Source organism: Mercenaria mercenaria, unplaced genomic scaffold (assembly GCF_021730395.1).
Source record: "Mercenaria mercenaria strain notata unplaced genomic scaffold, MADL_Memer_1 contig_4658, whole genome shotgun sequence".
Taxonomy (NCBI): domain Eukaryota; kingdom Metazoa; phylum Mollusca; class Bivalvia; order Venerida; family Veneridae; genus Mercenaria; species Mercenaria mercenaria.
The window spans coordinates 36942-63281 of NW_026462902.1; the positions used below are offsets into that span (position 1 = coordinate 36942).

At 33.4% G+C, this 26340-nt stretch overlaps 1 protein-coding gene across 1 annotated transcript in view; it reads left to right on the plus strand.

The window, feature by feature from the left end:
* LOC128554025 (uncharacterized) overlaps positions 1 to 26004 on the plus strand; it is a 40024-nt gene extending 14020 nt beyond the window's left edge. The window contains exons 7-12 of the mRNA XM_053535235.1: positions 3635 to 3712; positions 10200 to 10280; positions 10731 to 10808; positions 15302 to 15379; positions 21156 to 21243; positions 23811 to 26004. Of these exons, the coding sequence (XP_053391210.1) occupies positions 3635 to 3712; positions 10200 to 10280; positions 10731 to 10808; positions 15302 to 15379; positions 21156 to 21235 (395 nt within the window). The 3' untranslated portion in view covers positions 21236 to 21243; positions 23811 to 26004. The remainder of the gene's footprint in view (positions 1 to 3634; positions 3713 to 10199; positions 10281 to 10730; positions 10809 to 15301; positions 15380 to 21155; positions 21244 to 23810) is intronic.
* Positions 26005 to 26340: the final 336 nt, after the last annotated feature.

Genomic DNA, 26340 nt, shown 5'->3' on the forward strand with positions numbered 1-26340 from the left:
TAATAAATGCAAGGAAAAAGAGTAATAAGCTATTTTTCGAAACTCTATTTGTCCATTGGTCAAACGTGATTTCCCAACTATTAACGAAAATAGACATCTCTATTTGCAAATAGCTGTTCCTTTGTGTCCGACATCGCCTAATTTAGACATTCTAAAACAGGAGTGATTAACTTAAGACTTTTATCATATTAGATAACTTCAATAACGACGTTTGCCGTGGTTTAAAATGTATTATTTAACTTACGTGCTGTTATAGTTAAAATTAATGCGTAACATATTTAAGCATATTATCACAATCAAAGATACTTTGCTTATATGTATGTAAATTTAAAGTAGAACCTATTTATTGTAGATAATCTAAAACTATATACATAATATGCGTAGTAGCTTTTTTTCATTCTAAACAGGAATTCCGCCAGCTTTGATATGTATTTATCAAGTAAAACGTAAAATATCATGTAACGTGTTTTAGCCTCTATTCTTGTAATCAAAGATACGTTTCATATATGTATAATTAAAGCAGAACCTATCTATTGTACACATTTATATTTAAGACCAATTCTCTATAAGAACCAGAAAAAGTTGGAAACTCATAGTCACAGATTTCCTTTAAAAGATTTTTCTTGAAGAGGATGCAAAATTAATAAAATCCTATTTTTCTTTTTTTTTCAATATATGTTTCGGTTGTCATGGAAGCGAGAATGCAAATCCCCAACTTGGCTAATTTTCAAAGAATCAGGGGTGCCTGCATATTTTGTTATCTGGAAAGTACTAGAAAGTGTCCTTTATTATCGTACTTGCAAATTTTAAAGGCAAATGAACAAGGTTCCATCCCAAATTAACAGTTTTAAAAATTTATTCTTGTATGATCTAGACTTTCTTCTACAAGAATGATATATGTATGGAGCAAAACACGTTCATATTGTGCTCTACGTCTTAAAAAGTGCACAGGTCTCAGCAGAAAAGTATATTTGTTTGTATAAAGGAAAGATGATATTTCAAAAAGAAACATTAATTGTAGTGGGTCATTTAGACACATTCTTGTAGAATTGGTCCAAAATTTATTATTTGGGGTAATTTTCCTATTTTTATTACCTCCCCTTGATGCTCTTTATTTAGGAAACCACAAAAAAGCTTAACGTAGTTTACTTCCTGGATTGTGCTGAAATCAGATTTTGCAAGTTTTTAGTATATTAATACAATGACAGTCAGCGATTTTATGCTAAATGGGCTTGTGATGCTTAGATGTGTCCCTTCAAATTAAGTCTACGTTTAAAATTTGTGGAATAGCGACACTGTTTGGGGACATTTCTCTGGCATAAAAAGAGTCTAAACTGTGGATAGAAATCTGTCTGTTTATCTCCATAAGTGAAGTTTGTACCAAATGATTAAAGGATCAATATTAAAGGATAACACAATTAAAACAGGTAAGTCTCAGAATATTTTATGTTTTTATCTGACATTTAAAAATTTCAAGCAATGCAGGATAATTGCTCATTTCCATCAACAGATTCAAAGACCATACATTGGTTTTTTTTCTTAAAATAATGATTGAATTTTGTGATACTTTCGAAATATTACAATTATTTTTCACTCTTAAGACTGTATTATAAAATCATATTTTCTGATGACTTTTTTAAAGAAGTCTGCAATGTAGATTTTAATGAATAGTCCATGTATACTAATTGGCTAATAATTAAAGAGAACATCTGAGTTCCTAGTTGACTTTCTGACTATATTAAAACCTCATTCATGTAACAACATGTATTAATCTTCAGAAATCCAGTAAAATTGTCATCTGTAAAACAGGTTTCATTCAAAGATATACAAGGCATATATAACATCCTATTTTACCAGCATGTATTGACTTTGATAAATTAAGTAGATTTATTGGTGTATTTTGATATGTTTTCGAAAGAATTAGGAAATATGTCTGCATCTGCAGTACGTATTTACTAAGTATTTACTGGCACTAGAATGTGCATGATCAGGGTTTTTCTTAGTCAAGTCTTAAATCTACATTATCTATAGCTATCCTTTAAAAGTTTGGTCATTGTCTTGATAGTTTGAAGAATTATATACATTTACAGTTGTATCTAGCAAAATATTGACTAAACTATTCTGTTGATCATTTGATTTAATTTCATTGTTAAAGGAAGAATGTGCATCATGATTGTTATTATATGAACAAACTGTATATTTTTAAATATCAAGATAATTGTCAGTCTTGGATAGACATTGTTATTTGTTTATAATTTTGAATTGTATTTAAAATGTATATATTAAATCAAATTGCGAAATACACATGAGTTTGTTTGTACTACTATTTGTTTCCATGGCAACAAAGTGATTTCCAAAAGTGAAAGGACACTGTCTATACACAAACACACATAGATATTTTTGCAGTTTTATCCAAAAACATGTCATTTAATATTTATGGCTTTATAATAACTGCAGCAAAAAAAAAAAAAAAAAAAAAAAAAAAAATAGCTATAATTTAAAATTTGTTTTTAATGCAAAATGAATGTTGAAACCACAGCAACATGAAAAATAAATATTGACAGTCATGATTAGTAACAATACAATACCTTAAGGGCCAGTAACATTTGGTTATGAATATTTCTAACTGCTATAAAACTCAAAAATAGTTTACCCAAAAGTAAGAAAAGTGGAAACAACGCTGTTGAAAACTGACCTTCTGACAATGCTCTAAGTTTCACACATCGTTATTATGGTTGTTACCTTCTTAATTCTGCCTAGAAAATTCTTGCAGATAAACTTTTCTTGTTTCATAGAATACAAAATTTATACAAAAAGTGCCTAAAAAGGTTTTATTTTTCATGTACGTTGGCATGTTAACGGATCTATCTCCTTGATTTATAGACAAAGTTTTGGACAGTATAACTTTGTAGAATGATTTTGCATGAAATATTTATGTTTTGCTATAATTATGTATCTGGCAAATGTGATATTACTTCAGGTAACTCTGTAATTTAGGCATAAATGAGTTTGCTGAAAACTCATTTTTGTCAATTTTCAAAATTCTCAAAAGAACTCAAATATGAATGAACCACTAAAATTCCTCCTTCCATTGAAATGGGTATCGTAGCTCTGCTGAATCCAAACAAGTATTGTATTCAGATGTGTGCACTTTTTTCTATCAAAAGTTAAAAACATATAAATGCAGACCAAATTTTAAAGGTAATGTAAAATCGTAAAGGGTGTATTTATAAAAGTGTTGCTCGTAATTGTGAAAGTGTTGACAGACAATACTTGTTTTAAATAATTACTTCAGGTATGTATTTCAGGCTAATATGAAAGTTAGTGCTGTATTTCAGATATAGAGACCACTATGTTTAAAGAAAATTGCAACATTCTAGAAAAAATTTACTCTCAGAAATTGCCCTTTTTGCAAAAAAAGTGTAATATTCCCGTTTCCATGGTAACCAGAGCTGATTCATATCTTTTATCCTTGATTCCTCATATGGCTTGAATACTAAAACGATTGCAAATATAAAGTAATTCTGAGACTACGAGTTTCCGACCCCTTCTTTAATTGTTTGGTTCATACAGAGAATTAGTCTTAAAATATAAAATATCATGCTCGTTATTGAAGACATTCCATCATATGTAGGTGAAACATATGAAAGAAAATATCCAGATGTCCGCCAAGGCAAAAGATCTCCAACCATTTCAGAAGAATATGAAAAGGGTAGGTAAATGCACAACTTATAAGGAAGCCCAGATAATGATTTTAGATTTTTACTAAAAGTTTCTCACTCTATCAAATAATTTCATCCTGTTTTAAAATTTGGAATGAAATTTGAAAGTCACATCATAATGTATGAAAGAAAACCATGACTTTGCTAAAGTTCAATAACTTTTTTGACATTCTTCATGTACCGTTCCGCTAATTACTTACAGTGTTTTTCCTTACTAGATTATTGACATCTACTTGCAGAGACCTGTTCCTTTTGTGTCTGACATCGCATAATGTAGAAACGCTTAAACGGATACAAAAAAATCAATCATATTCAATAACTTCAATTCCGAAGTTTTCTGCAGACTAAGACGATTTAAGGAGTACATTTAGTTTAGAATCCGTGATCTTTTGTAATCTGCAATTGTAGTGAAAAGTCAATATATACAAGCCGTAAAGTCCAACATAACATTCATAAAAGTAAATATAAATATAGATTACCCACGTGCACTGATACTTGCGTAGTTTTCATAAGAATCTCATCAGTAACTGCAGAATTATTTCTCTTTAATAGTATTAAAGAGTCATTTATCCCCACAAAATAAAATACATGTTATCCATTGATGGATCTTCATGAAACTTATACATCATTACAGATCAGAGATTTTCCCCTTGAATTTGTAAAACGATAAGAACAACAAAATTTGTGTATATCTTGAAATAAAATATCTTCCAAATATACTGCCCTAATGCACAAAACTACTTAGTTAGCGAGAAGGATACATTCACTGAATTTGCTTGTTATGTCATCATTTTGCAGTAGGGGTTATGAATTTGGTTTTGTCTGTCTGTCTGTCTGTTAGTCTGAAAACATTTAATCTATACATATGACCAAACGTTTGTAGTCCAACATCATTACACCTTATTGAAATGTTCTTCAACTTTATAAGTCGTGCATCCGAGACATATGTTTCAAGTTCAGCTTGTGTGATCACCAAATGCCTCTTCGGCCGTCCGACGTCAGCATAAGTATTTCCGCTTTGAACACTTCAGAAATAACAAATACGGCACGATTCAATTTGGACTTGGTCGGAATTTTTGTCTTAACAAAATAACGGGCGACATAAGTAATAGGTTTGAAGTGTGTTAAGTATGGTTTCTACATGTAGTATATATAATATCCCAGTTTACACTATTTCTTCTTTTATAAAAAGAGAAATGTTTTGTCTCATTTATGAAGAACATGTGGCATGTAGAGTGTAAAGAATGTTTTCTTATGATGAGATTTACTGCCTTTCTTTTTAACGTAAGCTGACTAAGTTTCCAACTTAACCTAGAATAGATAGAGACAAAGATGGTATTCATGTTGCATATAAATCCGGTGAATAATATAGTCTCTAGGGTATTTACAAGGCTATTCTGTTATTTGACTTCATTACTTAGGTTTTCATTACGTTTCAAAGTTAACCCAAATTTGAAAAAGGCAAATATTCTGACCAAGTTTCGAAAGATCCAACAGAATTTTTTCCTCTAGAGAGTTAAAAATGACACAGCCTCATGATTCCGTTTTAATCCCAGATAATCCAATGCTAATATACATCTACATTTCATAAAGTCAAATATTCTAGGCTGGTTTTATTACAAAGGAAAATAAATCATGGCCCCTAGTGTGTTAACGATGGTTTTCCAAACCTTCACCTAATAATGTTAATTTTTGACCCTTAATAATCTTATTTCACACTTGATTTAGATTTTATACAGAAAAAGACAAATATTCTGACAGGTCTTATACATACTCCGAGAGAACTACGCTCCCGCGTAAGTCAAGTCTCAACGATAACACGTGACAACATATCAACGACGATTGTTACGGTGTCGCTCCGTACGACCTTTATCATTAATTATGTGATTTTACATTTTCACAACTGAAGTGGTGAGTTTAATGTGTAAAAGCTATATTAGCTATTTGCAGCAATTTGGAAGATAAAACGAACTAGTTACAAATAAACTTATGTAAGCTGCATTAATGCTGCAAGGCCTCAACGATAAAAGAAAATATGTGACGACGTCTTCCATACAGTGTTGCAAAGTCTCAACATCATAATAACCATTTGAAATTGTAAAAAGTTCGTATGTACATTTTTTTTACGTCGAGACCATTTCTTGGACACGTTTATAAATGACTATATGATGTCTGAGCAAGGTACAACAATTTAATAAGTATGACAAATGTATTTTAGATTAATTTAGTCGTACATAAGCTAAGCTATCATTTAACATTATAGTATTATGCAGGCTTGAATAAAAGTCTTTGAAATGGATGCATACATTCATATAATTTTGCAATATCAGCATGAATTAAAACGTAAAGTTAATGTTCTACAGTAGAAACAATTATCTTCAGGTGTTCCCTTTAGAAATGCTTTCATTTAATTTAGATACCATGGAATGTTGTAAGCATTCTCGGTGGCTCCTACACAATAGTTTTGTTCAGCTGAAACATTACTCATACATTCAGTTTTAAAGATTGTATACATGTTATGCATTTAAATGTTTACATTTTACGTAAGCGGTGGGTAGAGAACCTGAAACAAAAAGTATTTAAGGTTTTGATACTTGAAAAAAACACAAAAATTTTAAAATTGCATACTTTACTGCATTTCTTTTTCATTTCGTCCTTTTTAAACACGCGCATTTACTGCAAATATTTCATTATTTCGCCCAATGCAGCTTATTGCTTACCTTTTTACTTTTCTTTTTCAAACTCAATTCATGAAAGTCGTGCAGTAACTCGAAGCTCTTTACTTTCGCGTTTAACTGAATCTCCCTTTTCCTTTTTTTAAACTGAAAGTCATGCAAAGATAAGCATTTTTTACATCTTAAAGTAAAACTTGCCTTTCAAAAATCTCATTAAATTACTATTTATTTCTTCCTTCCAATCTATGTTCGCAGTGACTTAAGTATTTTTTCGTGATCATTTCGCTATTTTACTACCTCTGTTTAATTCCCTTGTATGAATACACTGAAATTCCGTATAGTTTTACATTTTGCCATTACATCTTGTGAAAAGATTTTGTTTTGTTGCAATATCGTTTAAAAAATCTACTTATAGAGTTAATGTATGATCCGCAAGATCTCTAGTGGGATTTTGTATGAATTTTACAAAAATCATTTAAAAGGGCATTGTATATTCTATGCTACGTTGACTTCGAGTTAATTGCCCTCTCAACCATATACTTGAAATTTAGCTTTGGGTGTGTGATTCTCAAATAAGAAAGCCATCCAGTCGGCTTGCAGTAGGTCGTTTGCTCTACCAGTGTGCCCGTACGTATATGAAAAATGTTCAGAGGGGCACCTAGGACCTTCCATCACAACGAAAATCTTAAAAGTCAAATTGTTATTTTTGTTTATCTCGGAGTTACGTAAAACCCTTCATTCATGTTACTAAATTGGCTCAAAATAGCTTATACATTCACACGTATTAAAAATTATGTGTGCGTGTAAGAACACGTAATATCTGATACATGCGTACGCCAGTAATCAATACTGTATAGATTATCCGGATCGTGAAGCATTACTTCTAGAACTGTGCACAGAGATTAGCTATTAAGTACACGTGTTTTCGTTATCATGTGCCGGCATATCATTCATTTCGTCCGCACGTAATAATTATTTTACGTGGGAATATTATTAGGAACCTGAGACCTCATAACTCGTTACCGCCCGCATGATGCGCTGGTGCCCTCAGAACGAATATTTCTACCCGATGCGTAAACGCATGAATGCAATTTTCCTTGCATATTGTATACATATAAGCGTTTGTTCTTACAGATTTTTCTTATTGTATACCGTTTTTTCACAAATAATAGAATAAATTAAGCAAATAGAAAGACGTTATTTGCAACGCTATTTCTTGTTGTAGAAATTAACTACCGTAAGAAGAAGTGACGTCATGACGTTTCATTGAATCACAATAACAAAGTAACACTTTAGTTTTGTCGTTTGTAGCGTAACAATATGTTCTTACCGTAAAATAACATATTTTGAACCGAGAAATATACTTCATGTATAAGGAACAGAGAGAGATTTTCAAAGTACATGATATTTTCTTAGTTCACATAAACAATACCATAATTAATCAATACATAAAACGCTAGTTGTCATGAACAGCACGAGAGTCATCTGGCTTTGTATGTACAAGATAGATTTTGCCGGCAGCGGTAAAGTCAACGAAAACGCCAGTCTGGTGTGCAAGAAATATTTTTCCATTTTTGACGTTCCGGTTTTATATCGGGTACGTGTCGTCAATTGTGACGTCAGTTTTTTGGATATCGTCACCTTTATAAGTTCTTTAGTGACGACATTTTCAGTTCTACTCAGGCAAAAGAACAAATTAGTATCATTGATATAATGATTATACGTGTAGTATGTTATAAAAAGAATATTAGATTTGCATCGAGAAATATGCATTCGTTCTTCCTGAAAGTCGCGCAATACTTCTGCTGCAGAACGCGGGCATATTTCTCGATACAAATCTAATAACCTACAATTACTTGCTCAGTCTATGTTGCTTAGTTGCGTCCTGAGCCTCAAAATGATCTTTTTACAGACTTTGTTATAATTAAGACGTGCGCATGCAATAGTATAAGTCAACTCTGCGCCACCGCGTACATTTTGCTTTCATTTGGACTAAGATATCTTGGGGAAACCGTTTAATAGAAAAACAGAATCAAAACAAATTACTACACACTTCGAACAAAATCTGTATTTAAAATCACATTTAGACATGCTGGTATATTTTACTCGAATATTAGTAATGTGTTTAGCCGCAAGACTTCGACGAGTGTCAGTAACGCTTACCTGTGTCTTTGTTTAGAGTTTGCAACGTCATCAGTTAGAGGAGATAAATAGTGCGTGTTTATGATGAAGCAGTTGCAGAAATTTTTTTCTAAGATTAAAACTGGCATTATGTTTAATTGGTCATTGACTGTTTATAATTATTGTTTTTAAAAACGTGTGATATATATTTTTTATTCTGGAAAATAGCAAATTATTTCTATTTACTCAATAACAGACAATTTTCTGTTAGGTTTAACGTCGCACCGACACAATTATAGCTGATATGGTGACTTTCCAGCTTTGATGATGAAGGAATATCCCAAGTGCCCCTACGTTCATTATTTCATCACGAGCGGTACTTGGGCAGCACCATCGACCTTCTGTAAGCTAGCTGGATGGCTTCCTCACATGAAGAATTCAACGCGCCGAGTAAGGCTCAAACCCACATCGGTGCATGAGGGGCAAGTGATTTGAAGTCAGCGACTTTAGCCACTCGGCCTCGGAGGTCACCAATAACAGACGAATGTTTTTTTTAAATCTAAATGTTTCAATAAATTTATGTGATTACTTTTAGAATCTGAATACATGTTCATGCAAAAACACAAGTTAATGTAATCAAAGTAATTATTATATGAGCCGTGCCATGAGAAAACCAACATAGTGAGTTTGCGACCAGCATGGATCCAGACCAGCCTGCGCATCTGCGCAGTCTTGTCAGGATCCATGCTGTTCGCTTTCAAAGCCTATTGCAGTTATAGAAACCGTTAGCGAACAGCATGGATCCTGACCAGACTGCGCGAATGCGCAAGCTGGTCTGGATCCATGCTGGTCGCAAACCCACTATGTTGGTTTTCTCATGGCACGGCTCATATATGAAAATTATATCAGCTGTGTCATACTGAGCGATTCCCTCACCAGCCGTCGTTGGGATGTTGTCACATGATATCGTTGAGACATGACTTACTTTGGAACGTAGTTCTCCCAAAGTGGTACAGTTCTAATTGAAAACAAATCTTAGAGTGTATTTATAATATTATGACACAGTCACATAATAGCCTAGTGTCAAACTCTGTCGATTTTTTCTCAACATAAAATGACTCTTTTGCTTTACGATCGGACTAAAATTGTAAAATCTAGAGTGATAACATTGAAAAAAGTAATCGACGGAGGCAACCACAGAAGCTAAATTTGTGCTCAGATATACATGTACTAAGACCTAAGGTGCGCAACTCCTAATGTTATGTACCATTCCCACACAATTTCCTGGTGTTCGTTCAATGTCATTTAATACTTTTTGTGACTTATGTAATACAAAGTCTCTCTGACGGACAGACGGATTGACGAACATAAAAGGCCTACCGCGTATTGGTTCACGATAGGCATTCTACACATAATAAAGATAATAATGTTTAGATGGTCGCCGTGAAAAAATCGATCGTCTTGGGTGTTCAGATTCCGCTTTGTCTTAATTCGCAAATGTCTAATACAATGATTAACGACACCCAATTCGTATGAATATTCAAACCTCAGCATGTCTATTACAGGCTTATAATCTTTACATATTATGCTCTTGGCAGATTTTTTTCATCTTATTTTTGCGAAACATGACATATTGTAATTATGTTTGGAGAGGCATATAATATCGTTCTCTTTATTTAAGATTTCATGGAAGAATATAAAACAAATGAAGGTGAACAAGACATGTATCTTACAATGATATCTAGACCTGCTAGTCCAAGACGTAAGTAAATTTAAAACTGGTAAGTATACACAGACCATGAATTTAAATTTGTACCAAATGCTGTTTCGGCAATGCATCTTTATATTTAACTCTATTATATAAGTCACACCATAATAAATTCAAAGGAAAACTGTAATGTGATATTTTACAATATTCTATCTGTCCATCGGTCATACTCGAATCGATCAACCTTTTCACTAACACTATAAGGAAACTAACATCACTTTGCAGATAGCTTTTCCTTCCTTTTTGTCTGAAATCGCCTAATTTTGACATTCTAAGCAGAAGTGATTAGCTAAAGACTTGAATTATATTCAACAACTTAAAAATAACGTTCGCTGTTCAAAACTGTGCTAAACAGGAATCATGTTAGCTATGTTTCTAAATATTAATAAAAAAAGTAAAAAGTAAATTATCACGCTCTTTATTGAGTATTTCCATTTTATTTAGGTGAAAAATATGAAAGAAGATATCCAGATGTACGTCCAGGCAAAAGATCTCAAATCATTTCAGAAGGATATGAAAAGGGTAGGTAAATAAGTTTAAGAATGTCTAGATTCTGATTTGAAATTTTTACCAAAATTTATTTTCTTATATTATTGTCGAATAATTTAACCCTGTTTTTAAGCTTTTGATAACCTTTTTGTCACTGTGTATCACCCCAATATTTAACTTATGTATACTTCCTTCAACGGATATGAAAAGTTAAATCATATTCAAAAACTTCAATTCTGACGTTTTCTGCAGGCTAAAATAATATTATATTAAGCATTTTCTTCTGTGATGTTTGTCATTTGAAATTGAAGTAAAAATATAACTGTATATAGTCCTGTTCAATAAGGTTGTTACTTCCCTTGCATGAGTTGTCGTTATTGATAAAAAACTACTTCCGGTGAGCAAAACAAAATCAGAAAATGGCGACGAACAAAGAAATCGATGTACCGTGTGACTTTGACAAACAATCAGTGCGTGAATTGAGGGTTAATTTAAGAGAAAGAGGTGTACACGTGTCAGGAAATAGGCCGGAATTAATAAAACGTGCCAAAGGACTTGTTAAATTAGATACTAGGCCACATCGTGAAATACAAATCGAGGACGATCAGCGCTACAAACCACGGCAATCAGAACTTTTTTGTACTCCTCTTGGTGAGAAAATACAGGAGCCCAAGACTTTAAAAGGTGTATGGGACAACGATTTGTCTCGTTTACCATTTTACAGAACGCAGGATTTGTATATAATTACCTGATTTTGAGTAATGCAAGCACTTTTGACTCTGAAAACATGAATGATAAAATGCAGTTGAAAGCAAAAGTATTTTACGAAGATGGTCATCTACACACAGTCAGATATCACAAAATCACAGATAATTGTTCCCATTACTATGTCAAAGCAAAAGTTATCCCATCGCTGCCAAATGATTCAAAAAAGAAAACTGACTATGAGGCTTGGGCCTGTCTATCAAAGTCCGGTAATGTACATGCAGCAGGGTGCAGTTGTGATGGCGGTTAAAATGCTAGAGTCTAAAACTGTTCTGGTTAGCAGGACTAAATCCTGTTCTAGGTGGCAAGTTAAATGTTTAATAGAGGTTTAAAGGTTGTGACTGGTTTAGTATATAACTACATTCGGATAAGTAACTTATTGACAATACGTTTAAGGTCAAAGTGATAAATGTCGCTGTTTAAATGAGGTTCAAACTATCATGAAATTGAACACTGGTTAATAATTATTTATCATGTTCAACAATTTCTTTCATGAAATGTAACTGCAACCAGCAGGGTGAGCGAAGGGACAAATTATTCATTTTTTTTTTTTTTTTTTTTTAAACTTTAATAACAACATACCAGATTTTAGAATAAACAGTATTTTTTTCAGTGTACCAACAAAATATATACACATATATACACACATGAAAACATTTTACCCAATTTGTCAAAGCGACTCATCCATGAATACTTTCAGGTGAAACATTAAATTGTTGTTATTTAATGATTTTCAGCGGAGTACATCAATGAAATAAAATCAATATTTTCACTGTTACAAAGCACTGAAAATATTTCAACTTCTCAATGGTACACTAAAGAATACGAATTATAAGCGACGGGAAGTTCTATGAAAAAATACTTCAATGTTCAATACCAACATGAACATAAAGATATATACACTCCATCATAATCAAATGTTACAGAAACACGGAAACTTCGTAATGTTCATCGTTTGACAAAGTAATCGTGATGTCACAACATTGTGATGTCGTGACACAATGCACATAACATTGCACGGATCAATTTTAATCTGAAACCATCAAGTATCCTCTATGTGTCTATGATATTTAAAAAAAGTTCAAAAAGAATTAAATCAGTTAGACTTAGAATTTCGTTTCAGATTCTGCATAAAACTAGGATTTCAGGACATTCGTGATTTCAATTATTTAATACTGCAATCAAAGTAACAGAATTTCTCACATAACTGTTAATGCAAGATCAGACAAGATCACATGCTGTTTACATTTTTATCAATTATTATATAAACATGATAAATATTCAGTTTCTGTCAACAGATTGTAATCAGCAATTTATAACATATGCAAATTCAGTTAATCATCATCATCATGCACCAGAGGGGGTAACATGTTTGAAAGTCAAACACATATCTTTAGTATTTTAGATGCCTGCTGTGCAAGAATGATAATGTCTATTAGAACTCTTAGATTTTACAGGTTTTTTTTTTATCAGATTTAGCACTTTTTCCGTCAGTCATGTTTGCTCCCCAATATTTTGGATATATGCCGATCTTATTTTTTGGCACTGAAGAGTTCACAAGGGGAGTAATAAATCAGGGGAGATAACAACCCTTATTGAACAGGACTATAAGCCATAAAGTGCAACATAACAAAGTAACCTTATGAAGTTAAACACGATTATAAATAAAAATAATACGGTGATACATTCGTACTTTTTATCAGAATCCGTTCCATACCTGCATAGTTATTGCTCTTTAATTGTTTCAAAGAGTTATTTATCCCCTCGAAATAAAATACATGGATTTACCTTCAAATTGAAAAATGTTCTGACAGTTTTATAAGGTCCAGCTCAAAATATATCCTCTAGAGTGCTAAGACTGTTTTATTTTCTCTGAAACAGCCCCATGATTCTAATTTTTTTATCCCGGGCTATGAAATGCCAATCTACATGAAGATTTTATAAAGTCAAATATTATAATCTTGCTTTATTCAGTTCTAGTTAAACGCCCAGATACAAACAAGTTTATTTTACGATATATAATTGTCATATAATTACCTGGTTTCGAAAGTTTCTCAACGTAACATTCTGATTAATTGAGATTACGATCGGAGCGATACTGCAAACTTTAGAGTATTTTAAAGAAAATTTGTGAACGACGGAAGACGATGAAGGCAACCACATGTTGCTCTGTACCTAAGCCCCGTTTCACTGTCACGGTTTGGTCTCCCAGTTTATCCCGTTACAGGGATCCGGGATAAACCTTGTTCAACATTGTTGAACCGGCGCATAACCTTGAAGATTCCGTGAACGTCCGGGAAGATCCTTGATGAACCTTGTCAAACCGGGAAACAGACCCGGTTGTTTTAAAATGTTTATTTAATACAACCGGCAATCACCGGTAACGAGGGCTAAAACCGGCATATTCCGTGCAATATCAACGCAGTAACATCGGATATCCACCGTGTGTCTACCTCGACATTCCGTAGTAATCCATGGTCACTGGCAAACACTTTATACACGGTAGACCTGCGGCGAACTCCGGCCCCATGTATGGCTCCGTCTTGTACCGGTAGGGTTAGGGAAAGTTACGATAAGCCCAGGTTTGTTCGCCGTTTAACTCCCGGCTTTAGCCTGAAATTGCCTGCAAACCCCCGTTGTGTCCGATAGAACCCGGTTTCACAACGGACTGGCCGGGTTTAACCAGGTGTGTGCTGGGTGATTCCGGCCACACGGCGGTGACAAGGTGAGGACACAGATCTACGACGGTGAAGATGCGGTGACATAAGGTAATATGATGATATAGTAAGTAAAACACCGTTACAATCTCGGAGATGGCGAGGAGTGATTCAAAGGCGATTCACCATTAACTTGATTTTGGGGAGGTTGTTTTTTCCCTTCAAGAAGGGTCTTCGTCTGTTGGACTCAGTGTTTGCCTCTCAGTAGGGTCGTTTTCAACTTGGTTTCCTGCTGGAAGCACATTTTATGTCAGGTGTCTTTGTTTTCGGCATGCGTCCTGTTCTATATGCTACCTAGTAAGCACTGGTAGGCGCCGATGTGTCACCGGATCACTAGGGATTGCACCGGGATCAGTCGGGTTTACGCCGGTCAATTATCTTGGATATCCGGTGTCAGACCGGGACTAAACCGGGGTCAAAGTGTAGATTCTGCTTCATCATCGGGAGTTTACCGCACCGTCGGGAATTTGAGATCCGACTTACACTTTTTGCCGAAATATGTCACAGTTCATCCAGGTATGCCGGCTAATGTTACCCGTGAGTAACCGGGGCCGTCACCGGGAATGTGAGATCGAGGCTAAAGTGTTCAACTCCTAAAGTCGAATAACATTCCCACACAATTTCATAACGGTCTTTCAATGTCTTTCAGTACTTTTTGTGATGTGTAATACAAATTTTCTCTGATGGACAGACGGATTGACGAACAGACGAAGCCAGACTAACATCCCCTATTGCGTATTGGTTGCATGATGATTCAAGCATTTCACCGTTCAAACATTTTCATCACGCACTTAATAATTATAAGAATGTTGAGATGATCCCCGTGAAAGAAGATCGTCCTAGGTGTCCACACTCTACTCTTCACAATAAGCAAACGTCTAATATTATTATTAACGACACCAACCATTTTTGCATATTCATACCTCAACGTGTCTCCTTATATATTATGCTCATGGCAGTTATTTCTTTTATGTTATTTTCGTGAAACATGTCATATGATAATTAAGTTTCGTGAAGCTTACAATATCTTGCTGTTTACTGAAGATTTGATGGATTTGTGTAGAACTGAACATGACGAGGATATGCATCTTACAATGAGGTCTGGACCTGCTAGTCCAAGACGTAAGTAAATTTATAACTGGTAAGGATGTTCTGACCATGAATATAAATTTGTACGAAATACTGTTTCGGCAATGCATCAATTTATTTAACTCTAATATAAAAGTCATAACATAATAAATGGAAGAAAAAAACAGTAATTTGCTATTTTACGATATTCTTTTTGTCCATCCGTCATACTCGAATCGTCCAACTTTTACTCTTACACTATAAGGAAACTGACTTCATTTTGCAGATAGCTGTTACTTTTTTTTGTCTGACATCGCTTAATTCCGACATTCTTAAAAAGAAATGTTTAGCTTAAGACTTTACGTATTTTCAACAAATTCGCTTTGCAGTTTTCAGACGTTTGTGGTTCAAAACTGTGTTGTTTAACTTACGTTGATAGTGATACTTAAGATAAATATGTATACTATTTTAGTATATTCTAAACATCAAACATACTCTACCTTATATATATGTACATTTAAAGCAAAACCTATTGTACATAATTTAAGTTGATACGTAATATGCGTAGTAGCTTTTTTTAAAATTCTAAATCGGTATCCTGTCAGCTATGATAACTATTTGTTATAAATAAAATGTAAACTATCATGCTCTTTATTGAATATTTTCTATTATATGTAGGTGAAAAATATGAAAGTACATATCCAGTTTTACGTCCAGGCAAAAGATCTCCAATTATTTCAGAAGGATATGAACAGGGCAGTTAAACATGCAACTGATGCGAATGTCCAGATTATGATTTGATTTTTTCAATTAAATTGTTTTCTCAATTTATTGATTCATTTCACCCTGTTTTAAAACGTTGGAATAAAAGAATAAAATATGGAAGTCACATCATAATGTATAAAAGATAAACATTAATTTGCTACAATTCAATAGCATTTTTATCATCGTTCGTGTATCGTCCAACTATTCAACTTACAGTCCAAATGCGTTTCGTTAGTTGATCGATATCTATTTGTAGAGACCTGTTCTTTTTGTGTCTGACATCCTCTTATGTAGACATCATTCAATGGATATGAAAAGCTAAATCATATCCAATAGCTTCAAATCAGACGTTTTCTGCAGGTTAAGGCGATATAAAGAGTCATTTTCTTCTGTGGTGTTTTGTCATCTGAAATTGAAGTAAAATATAAGTATATATAAGATACAAACTACTACTACACGAAATAAGATCCATGTTATCCATGGATGGATCTTCATGAAACTTATACATCTCTCCTGAGCAGACTTTTTGTGCCCCCCATGAGTGGTGGGAGCATATAGATTTGGTCTTGTCCGTGCGTGCGTCCGTGTGTCCGTGCGTGCGTCCGAAGTTCGTGACGCGCCTAGCTCAAAAAGTATTTGATATAAATAAATGAAACTTTGCATGAGTCTTAACCATGATATGAACTTGCGCACCTCCTATTTTTCGTCTGGCTCCGCCCCTTATTTCCAGAGTTATGGCCTCTAAAATAGCCTAAATGCACATTTTCACATTGTGTCACGCCTAGCTCAAAAAATATTTGATATAGATTCATGAGACCTTGAATGAGTCTTAATCATCATATGAACATTTTTACCGTGTGACGCGCCTACCTCAAAAAGTATTACATATAAACTGATTAAACCTTGCATAAGTCTTTATTATGATATGAACTTGCGCACTTCCTATTTTTTGTCTGCCTCTGTCCCATATTTTAGAGTTATGGTCCCTGAAATAGTTAAAATGCACATTTTCACCTTGTGACACACCTAGCTCAAAACGTATATGATATAAATGGATGAAAACTTGCAAGTGTCTTTATCATGATAAAAAATGCACACATCTTATTTTTTGCTGGCCTAATCCACTATTTTTAAAGTAAAGTTATGACCCCTGAAATAGTTAAAATGTACATTTTACCTAATTATGTGCTTTAAGCTCAAAAAGTATTTGATGTAAATTCATGAAACTTTGCTTGAGTCTTTATCATGATGTGACCTTACACACTTGGTATTCTTCTTGAGAATCTTAGTGCTTATTACAGAGTTATGGCCCTTGAAATAGACAAAATAAAGGATTTTTTGTTTGTGATGCACTTAGCTTAAAACGTAAGTGGCCTAGAATAATGAATCCTTTTCATAAATTTTCTGTTCAGGCCATACCCACTTAAGTCTGCACACATTGGAATTATTGCCCCTAATTTGTGACAAATGTACCAAGGGGTTAGGGGTGGGGGTGATTGGCACAACCTGTTACCTTCAGACACATTCTAGTTCCAGTTTAGTTTGTAAACTTAATAGGAATGTGTCTGAAGGTAACAGAACGCTGTACCTTTAGGCTATCGAGGCAGTAAACATTTGTCGACTATTACTATAATTTTACAATTATATATCTGTTTCACTATTCCGCTGTTTGTTATAGGTTAGTCCTCTAGCTTCACATTCGAGAAGCCGAATGTTCGATCCACACCCATAAATTTTTACTTTTTTTTCAATTTTAGCAGTTCTATTATTTTTAATGAATTTAACATGAATTTTGCAAATTTTATAACAAAAATCATTAGTACGAAAACCTAAAAAGGTTTGGTTTTGATATCAGGTTCAAAAATACTTTCTGCAAAGTAGCCTGGGTACATCAAACTTTAAAAATATGGGCGTCAAAATGAACAGGCGCTGAACTTTTTAAAGCACACATTGCTCCTCTCTTCTTTTGCAAATATTGCATCCATAAATTTTAAAAATCATTGACCAGTGTTTTACAACTTCGGCTTTACAAATGAGAATTGACATACAAAAGGTTCCCACTACCACCCCTACTCTATAGAGATGAAAAAATTAACCTTTAAAAGCCATAGACTGTTAGTAATTTGGTAAATTAAACATGGGTTTTCGAGAATTTCTATGTTCAGTGTTTTTATCTGTGTAAAAATCTGTTCAATAACTTTTAAAAACAATACTTGTTTTGAATTTAAAACAAAAATATGCATGTAAATGGTTGTTTTCCATTCTCCCATACCAGAGTTCTACCATTACAGTGTTTCCTGGCCGAAATTGGTCCAATTCTTCCTTCCAAAATGAACGTAATTTGCATTTAGAAATAATGGATTATCATTGATGTAAATATCATAATTGAAATAACAAAACATAAACTTTCTAATACGGATCCGTAATTACAAACATTTGCAACCATTGCAATAACACCACTTCTTTGAATTTTAAGGGGAACTGGTGATTTAGCAAGGAGCTCTACCTTTTAGGTAGCACCTAATTTTATTTAATAATTAAGACAAGAAAAAAGAAATTTGAAATATAAAACAAGTACTGATACAGACGCTGAGTCACGGGACAAAAAAAATAACGCGATCATTGTACTGGAACCGACAGATGGAATTAAGCTTAAATCTGTTACATTATTCTACGACCGGGCATAATTTGCAGTGCGGCGCTGTTGCAAGTTTCATACAAATCCTTTAAAAGATGAATTTCATTTTCAGGCAGAATCTTGATATTCTTAACAGAAGTCAAATTAGTTTATTCAGCAAAGCTGGTCAGGCATTATTTCTTTTTTCTGATGGTCGAGTCAATTTACGTTAGAGAGGTCTGTTACCGCACATAAACTTCTCTGAAGCTGAAACTGTACTGTACTTGCACTGAATGTCTTATATTTGTAACAATATTTTTGTATTAGTTTGCTGTTATATAACCTGTATAGAGCTTACGTTTTGTAGTGTACTCGCACTGAATGTCTAAAGAGTAAAAGATATTCTTTTATTAAATTTCCGAAATGAGCCGAAGCATGAGTAAACCTACATTCTGCGTTTTTTAAAGTCACTGATTTAGCTTTACAATAAAATTTCTGATATACAGAAGATGGGAACTCAGAACTGGTCCTTCCCAGGAATAATGTTTAGTAAACTGTCTGTCTGTAAAATAGCTGAATCATTGTTGAAATCTAAAAATAAACCAAAAGAACATATAAAACAAGAAAAATTAGTGCAGGCTATCGTTGATTAATCTGATAAAGATGATAGCCCATCATCGATCTCATGTAAAGTCGTAAAAATTCCAAATGTTACAGCATTTTAGTGCCTTGTTTTATTCATGTCTCACATCTGGTGCGCAATATTTAAGATGACGTCTTGTGATAAACATTTACATCTAGTCGGATACTCCTAATAATCAATTTCTGATCATAACTGGGAGGTCATTGTACTTATGTGTTAGTTAGCTGTTATTTAACCTGTATATAGTTTATATCTTTGTTTTGTGCTTGCACTGAACGGGGCTGTCATACTGGCTATATTTCTGGGTGGGGCATGTATGTTAACCGGTTAAATACAGTGTATTAATACTAAATGAAACAAAAGAATCCTTGGGCTGTTTTCATAAACCATCTTGAGATATCTTTACTTATCTTAAAGTCACTAGTTTTCCCTTATATAAAAACCGTGCCCCCTTCAATAATAATATTTCATTGAAATATTTCACAGGCATAAAACTGATTTACATTCACTAAAATCAAGAAAGTAAAACAATCAAGAATTTGTGATTACAGTCTAACTCAATTCAAAGGAAACAAACGTAGGAAAACAATTAATTAAAAAAAAACCTAAGATACTTTATGAATCTAGGATCAGGAGTGTAGAGAATAAGATGAACTATTTTTTTTTTTGTAAATGCCTGCATGTTGAAAATTCTCATTTTGTTTTTAGGACAATTTTAACTAGTCTAACATTGTTTTATTTCTACATTAAAGTATATGTTATATAATGTTCCTTCTTTCTCGTATAAGCATGTTTGGTCGAGCTAGAAAATGCAACAAAGATGCGATTTTCTGTGGTACAAAGTACTTTTTTATCGTGACAATACTTTAATTTCATTTGTTTTGTAGGGACAATTGTTTTATTATTTTACTTCTAGGAAGAAAGTAGTTACCATTTTTATAAAATTGCACATGAATTGTCATTAATTGATTAATTGGAAGGATGATTTTTGTTTCCGTATACCGGATCAATGCATTATTCTGCTTGTTCCAGATGAAGGGCGTTAAATTTCCACCTTCGGGTAAGCAAACGTGCAGATCTACCATAAATTAAACAAAGATGAAAATAATCATTCATAATATCTTTGGATGCAATAATCAGTTGTAGTCATATCCGTACAAAGATTGCAATTGCTTCAGGAAAAACAATAGATATAAACATATCAGGGACAAATGAATTACATGGATTTATAGATGTATTGTTGACTTTGTCCGCTGCCTGTCGTAGCCAAAAAAAGAAAAGAATACACACACACATGACCGACGACGTAGTATATCCTTACTGCGTATGCAGTATTCAGTTTCTGTAATGCATCAATTCAATGAAATAACTCAATAGCATACATGCATTTACCCAAACTAAAGGCTGAACGTCAAACAAAATTACCCGACCAATACGTCTTTTGAATTTGTGTACCTTTGAAATATCATTTGAAGACAATTTAGTATTTGGTTGTCTTTAAATTTTATTTCTTTATAAAACCTCAAACAAAATCTTAAATTAAAAAATTCAATATAAACAACATAAGCATATATCATTAATTGTGTTTTTTCTTCGAAAAACTATTGAAAATAATTTTGTAAAAAGAGCAAGAATGATATGGAGACATGATATGAATGTTCCTGTCCATGTTACAGCAACTTTTTTTCCATTTAAAAGCAAATATAAAAAATGCTTTAACAATTAAACAATCTAAGCGATTGTTGTCAGGCATATTTTGAATGTGAGGTCTTGTTAAAATTCACATACCATGTTCTTTATTGAAGACGGCGTAGATGAATATATGAGGACAAAAGAAAAAGAAGAACCATTACGCAGACTCAAAAGCAGACGAAGTTCAATCTAAGACGAATCGTAAGTAAACTACTGTATATGATTGCCCTACCTCGCCATATTTTGTTGACAAAATTCAGCTTAGATCAAATGTTGTTTCTACAAGACTGTATAATGTCATTTAATCCTGTTTTCAAACTATGAATAAACTGAAAAAAATCACTACATTTTATATATAAAAGGGGAGATATTTTCAGCTGAATTGCAATGACAGTTTCAGTTTTTGTTCATAAATTCCATCTAACTCCTCCTTTTACTATTATTCTATCCATACTAAGGTCAAATGCTCACAAGCGGTATCACAAACAAAACGCACGCGGTCTATTTTGCAAACAAGGCCAATCGTATTTGACAGTCCCGATTTGACAGTCTGTTTTATGCAAACATTAATGATTGACAGTTTTGGACCCGTCCAATATCAGATAATGTACAGACGATGCGGCATTTTTTCGACCAATTGAAAAGTCATCTACTTTGTAAAAAGTAAAATATTACGTAGAACTCAAATGTAGTACTAAAAACATGCTATTTATGGCAACGTTTTTACACTATTTTGCATTTTGAAGAGTGACAAATTCAATTAGAAATATTATTGACTACGTTCAGCACGTGCAAGCCCATTGTATTTACTATACTAGATTGCTTAAGTAAAAGTAAAAGCACCATCTGAGCATGAGAACAGAACATGTCAATGTAAAAAAAGGTTACTTGTAATTTGATAGTTGAGAGGCCATATTTCTCAATGGATCTTCATGAAAATTGGTGAGAATGTTTAACTTGATGATATCTAGTTCAAGTTTGAAACTTAGTCATGTTCGGTCCAAAACTAGGTCAGTAGGTCTAAAAATAGAAAAACCTTGTGACCTCTCTAGAGGCCATATTTTTCATGGGATCTGTGTGAAAGTTGGTCTGAATGTTTATCTTGATAATATCTAAGTCAAGTTTGAAACTGGGTCAACCGCAGTTAAAAACTAGGTCAGTAGGTCTAAAAATAGAAAAAATATCTTGACCTGTCTAGAATCCATATTTTTCAATCGATTTTCATGAAAATTAATGAGAATGTTCATCTTAATGATATTTAGATCAAGTTTGAAATCAGGTCACGTGCGATCAAAAACTAGGTCAGTAGGTCTAAAAATAGAAAAACCTTGTGACCTCTCTAGAGGCCATATTTTTCAATGGATCTTCATGAAAACTGGTCAGAATTTTTATCTTGATGATATCTAGGTCAAGTTTAAAACTGGGTTACATGAGCTCAAAAACTAGGTCACTATGTCAAATAATAGAAAAAATCGACGTCATACTCAGTTCAAAACTGGGTCCTGTGGGGACAGGTAAGCGATTCAGGACCATCATGGTCCTCTTGTTTAATTACATTTTCGTGAATGTAAATATTCATGGTTCTAATTTCTTCTATACGAATGGAATGTCTGAATACCTGTATAACCTTATGTACCCACTGGCCATTTACTACGCTTTTTCACAATTGGTAAGAGTTTGGTAGTTTCACGCAGTCGCAATCGAGATAACGTGATCTAAAAATAGTTTACCTGTAACGCCCAAAGTACAATGACAAGCGGCTGAAAGCTTTACATGTCTGTGTCAAATCTGTTTTATGGCTAGAAACACATAATGATAAAACTCACTGTCGCTCAAAACATAAACATCACTGCATCTTGACCGTGGGAAAATGGAGTTATACAAAACTTTCATGGGGGCGACAGGTAAATCTTCGATTGAGTAAAGAAATATAAACACATAAAACTTGCGTACACCTCCTCAAAAATTCTTGTATTTACCCAATTTTCCCACGGTCTTGTCGGGGAGCTGACATTCAAATTTAATAACATTACAGCATATAAGCATTCCTGTAAATAGATATATGCTGACTAGTCTGGACTACATAATAATCTACACGACCTTTTGACAGCCCCGGAAAAAACAAAAACTTTTCAAAACATTGTTTTTCCCGTACATTCGAGGATTTTCAAACTCACATGTTCCGTCTAGCCGTCTATGATGAACACCTACCTGTGTGCAGCTAGGGCAGACCCATTTAACTTACTGTGACATTTTGTATGGCCCCACTCTTACGTAAAAGGCGAAAATATCAGTACATGTATTTCAAAGATTTTTGGGCAACTGTGTGTATTTGATACTTGCATTCCCGATTACATGATAGGCGTGGTGTCAAAATGTCATACTATCTATTTATGGATCAGAGTTTTGACTGCAGTGGGAACTTCGAAACTCTAACCAATTTTGCAAAGCGTAGTATATACATTCAGACAGAAATTTCGAAACCAGATAGTATTTGATCGTCTGTCATTTTATCCTGCATTCCATTTTTAAACATGCGTAAAATTTGAACATACTTTAAAGGGAAAATGACAGAAAATGGAGGGTGTCATATATGCACTGTACAACTTGCGTAAAATGTATATTTGCTTTCACGTCGTCGACAGTCTAGAGGAAAATTGCTACAACTATCGAAAGGTTTATCCATTAGAGGCTCCTGCAGGCTCCATTCAAAGTATTTTTTTCTTTTACTAATATCCTTTAACATTATGTTTGCTTTTAAACTTCAGGTTGTACAATATGCTAATCATCTTTAAAACACAGACATGGTGTAGGTCATTAGAAATATCTTCAGATGAAATAACAATTGAAAGAAGTAAAATACGTAAGAGACATACCAAGCCAGAATAGACATACCAGCAGGAAATAGATACACCAGGAGGATATAAAAGTGCGAAGGAATTGAACTGAATAAAATAACTACAACTTTCTGGCACTTTATGTTACAGAACCCATGTCATCTTTGGATGAACAGAATTTGCATATCAAAAAGAAAACGTTTCCAAGCAACTTGGTAGATCTGTTTACTGAATAAACGCAATAGACTGTGCAGTTTTTCGCCTTGTGACATTTGGTTACTAGCAGGGACCATGATAACACCATAGCACTCTCCGTATACCTGTTTCTTTCTTTCTCTTAATTTATATGTTACTCGTCAATATTGAAGGAGAAGAATGCCATGACAAAACTTAATAGAATATGTGTAAATGACTTACCCCGGCTGGTCATTATGTCTAAAAATCTAAGACTCTAAGGTCGCATGCTAAATATCTGAAGGTGACATATAATCATCTTTTTTTTCAGATAATATTCTTAACAGTAACGCAAATATTATTAAATAAATGCCAACATCCTTTTACAATATTGAGTATCCCGTATTCTCTAAGATTGTAAGAAACACGCTTTAGGGTACCTGTTGCCCGACTACAGTAAAAATAAAATGAAAATATTATATCAACATTTCTGGATATCTAAGTCATTGGAGAAAGCTTTAAGATATCAAACAACACAGCCGTTTATGGCATTCCACGAGCAAAAATAGTGTGCTTTCCTAGGAGAAGCAGGACTCACCTTGAACACACAGGGCATCTTATAATATCTAATATGGAGGTGAAAACACTACACATTGTGAAACGGTAGTTTCTTTCTTTGGGTATTTTGAATAAAGGCACACCTCATTTCAAATGATTTTGGTCAGACTGCAAACATAAAATAAAACTATACTTGTAGCAATCAAGTTTAATGGCATTCACTTCTGAAGAACATGCTCATACACTGTACATAATGAAAAACATATATGTAAGTATTCATGAATTGTGTTGTGTTATGAAGGAATGTCTTAAAAGATTTCTTAAATGTTTTACGGAGGATCTCTTGTAAAGTCAATTACGAGGAGCAGTGAGCTGTTTGAAACTTTGCGCCTTTATATCAATTTAAACGACAATTACCAAGCACAATATTGTCGCTTATATGCGCCATATGTACTTTTTTGCCTACCTAGAAACTGTGAAATTAAAGTATTGAAGGCACCGAACGATATACTTCGAGATAAAAACTTGTGAACATATATTCGCCAAATTTTGAGATGAACGAATTCGAGATACCGAGTTTCAACTGTATGTACATATTTTACTTTACTTAAAATGCGTTTGTGTATTGACATAAGTGATACGTGATTTCTGAAGAAAACGGCCGGATTCGAATTAAAAAAAACATCTATGGTCTGAGTGAAACGAAGTGTTCCGTCAATTGTTACCTCTTAAAAACGTTAGACACTGTAGATGAAAGCAGTGTAGTATAAACACTGTAGCCGTGTAGTTGCAAATGTATAACTTTGTCCTGGTAATGTTTGTTAAAAAAAAAAAAAAAAAAAAAACGCAATGAAGTTTTGAGAAATCTATTTTCCTTCGATAAAAATGTTATTATTATTACTAATTATAATAACTGCTATACAATTATGCTTTGTATAAAACACTGGGATAGACATTGGTTGTCGAACGAAAGACAAATGTTCTATAGAATGGTCAGTGTGGATTATCACCAGATTCATAAGCACATCCAACAACTATTAGTAAATTTATAAAAAACTTGACAAAAATATATATTTTTTCATATTTGCACTATTTCTATTGTCGCTGTACATAGTGACCTAACAATAACCTACAGAATATAACGTTGTTTCTTTTATATAAAGAAGTATAGTCAGATGTGTAGATTATTCCAAAAGTTGTTTGCAAGAATGAAAAAAAAAAAACAAAAACACTTTTGTGCGATGTAAGCAAAACAGAGTTATATTGTTTTATTGTTATTTTGTTTAAATTAAGAAGTATGTTTCATTTATGAAATTTGACTCTTCATTTTTTTAGATATGAGAAAAATCTTTATTGAAACGATAATGTATCAAACATATTAATGGGAATAAAATGCTTGAAAAGGTATAAAAAGGTTCATTTTATATCAGATTTACAAACGATAATGTAATTTTGTGGCTGCTTGACTTTCTCCTTAATTTATGACTTGTCTGTTTGCTCTGTGAGATTTCCCATTTGCGCCAAGCATTTAACACTTGTATGTGGTTTGAAGGCTTTCTGTGCATGAGTCATTAAGAAACATGCGATGTAATAACATAACATGCAAAACGTTAGTTAAGGTCGAAATGTTACAAAAACGCTGACGAAAGAAAGAATGATACCACCAATAAAAATGTAGGAAAAAGCAGCACAATTTGCAAACCATGTCTAGTTGTGCAACAAAGTTATT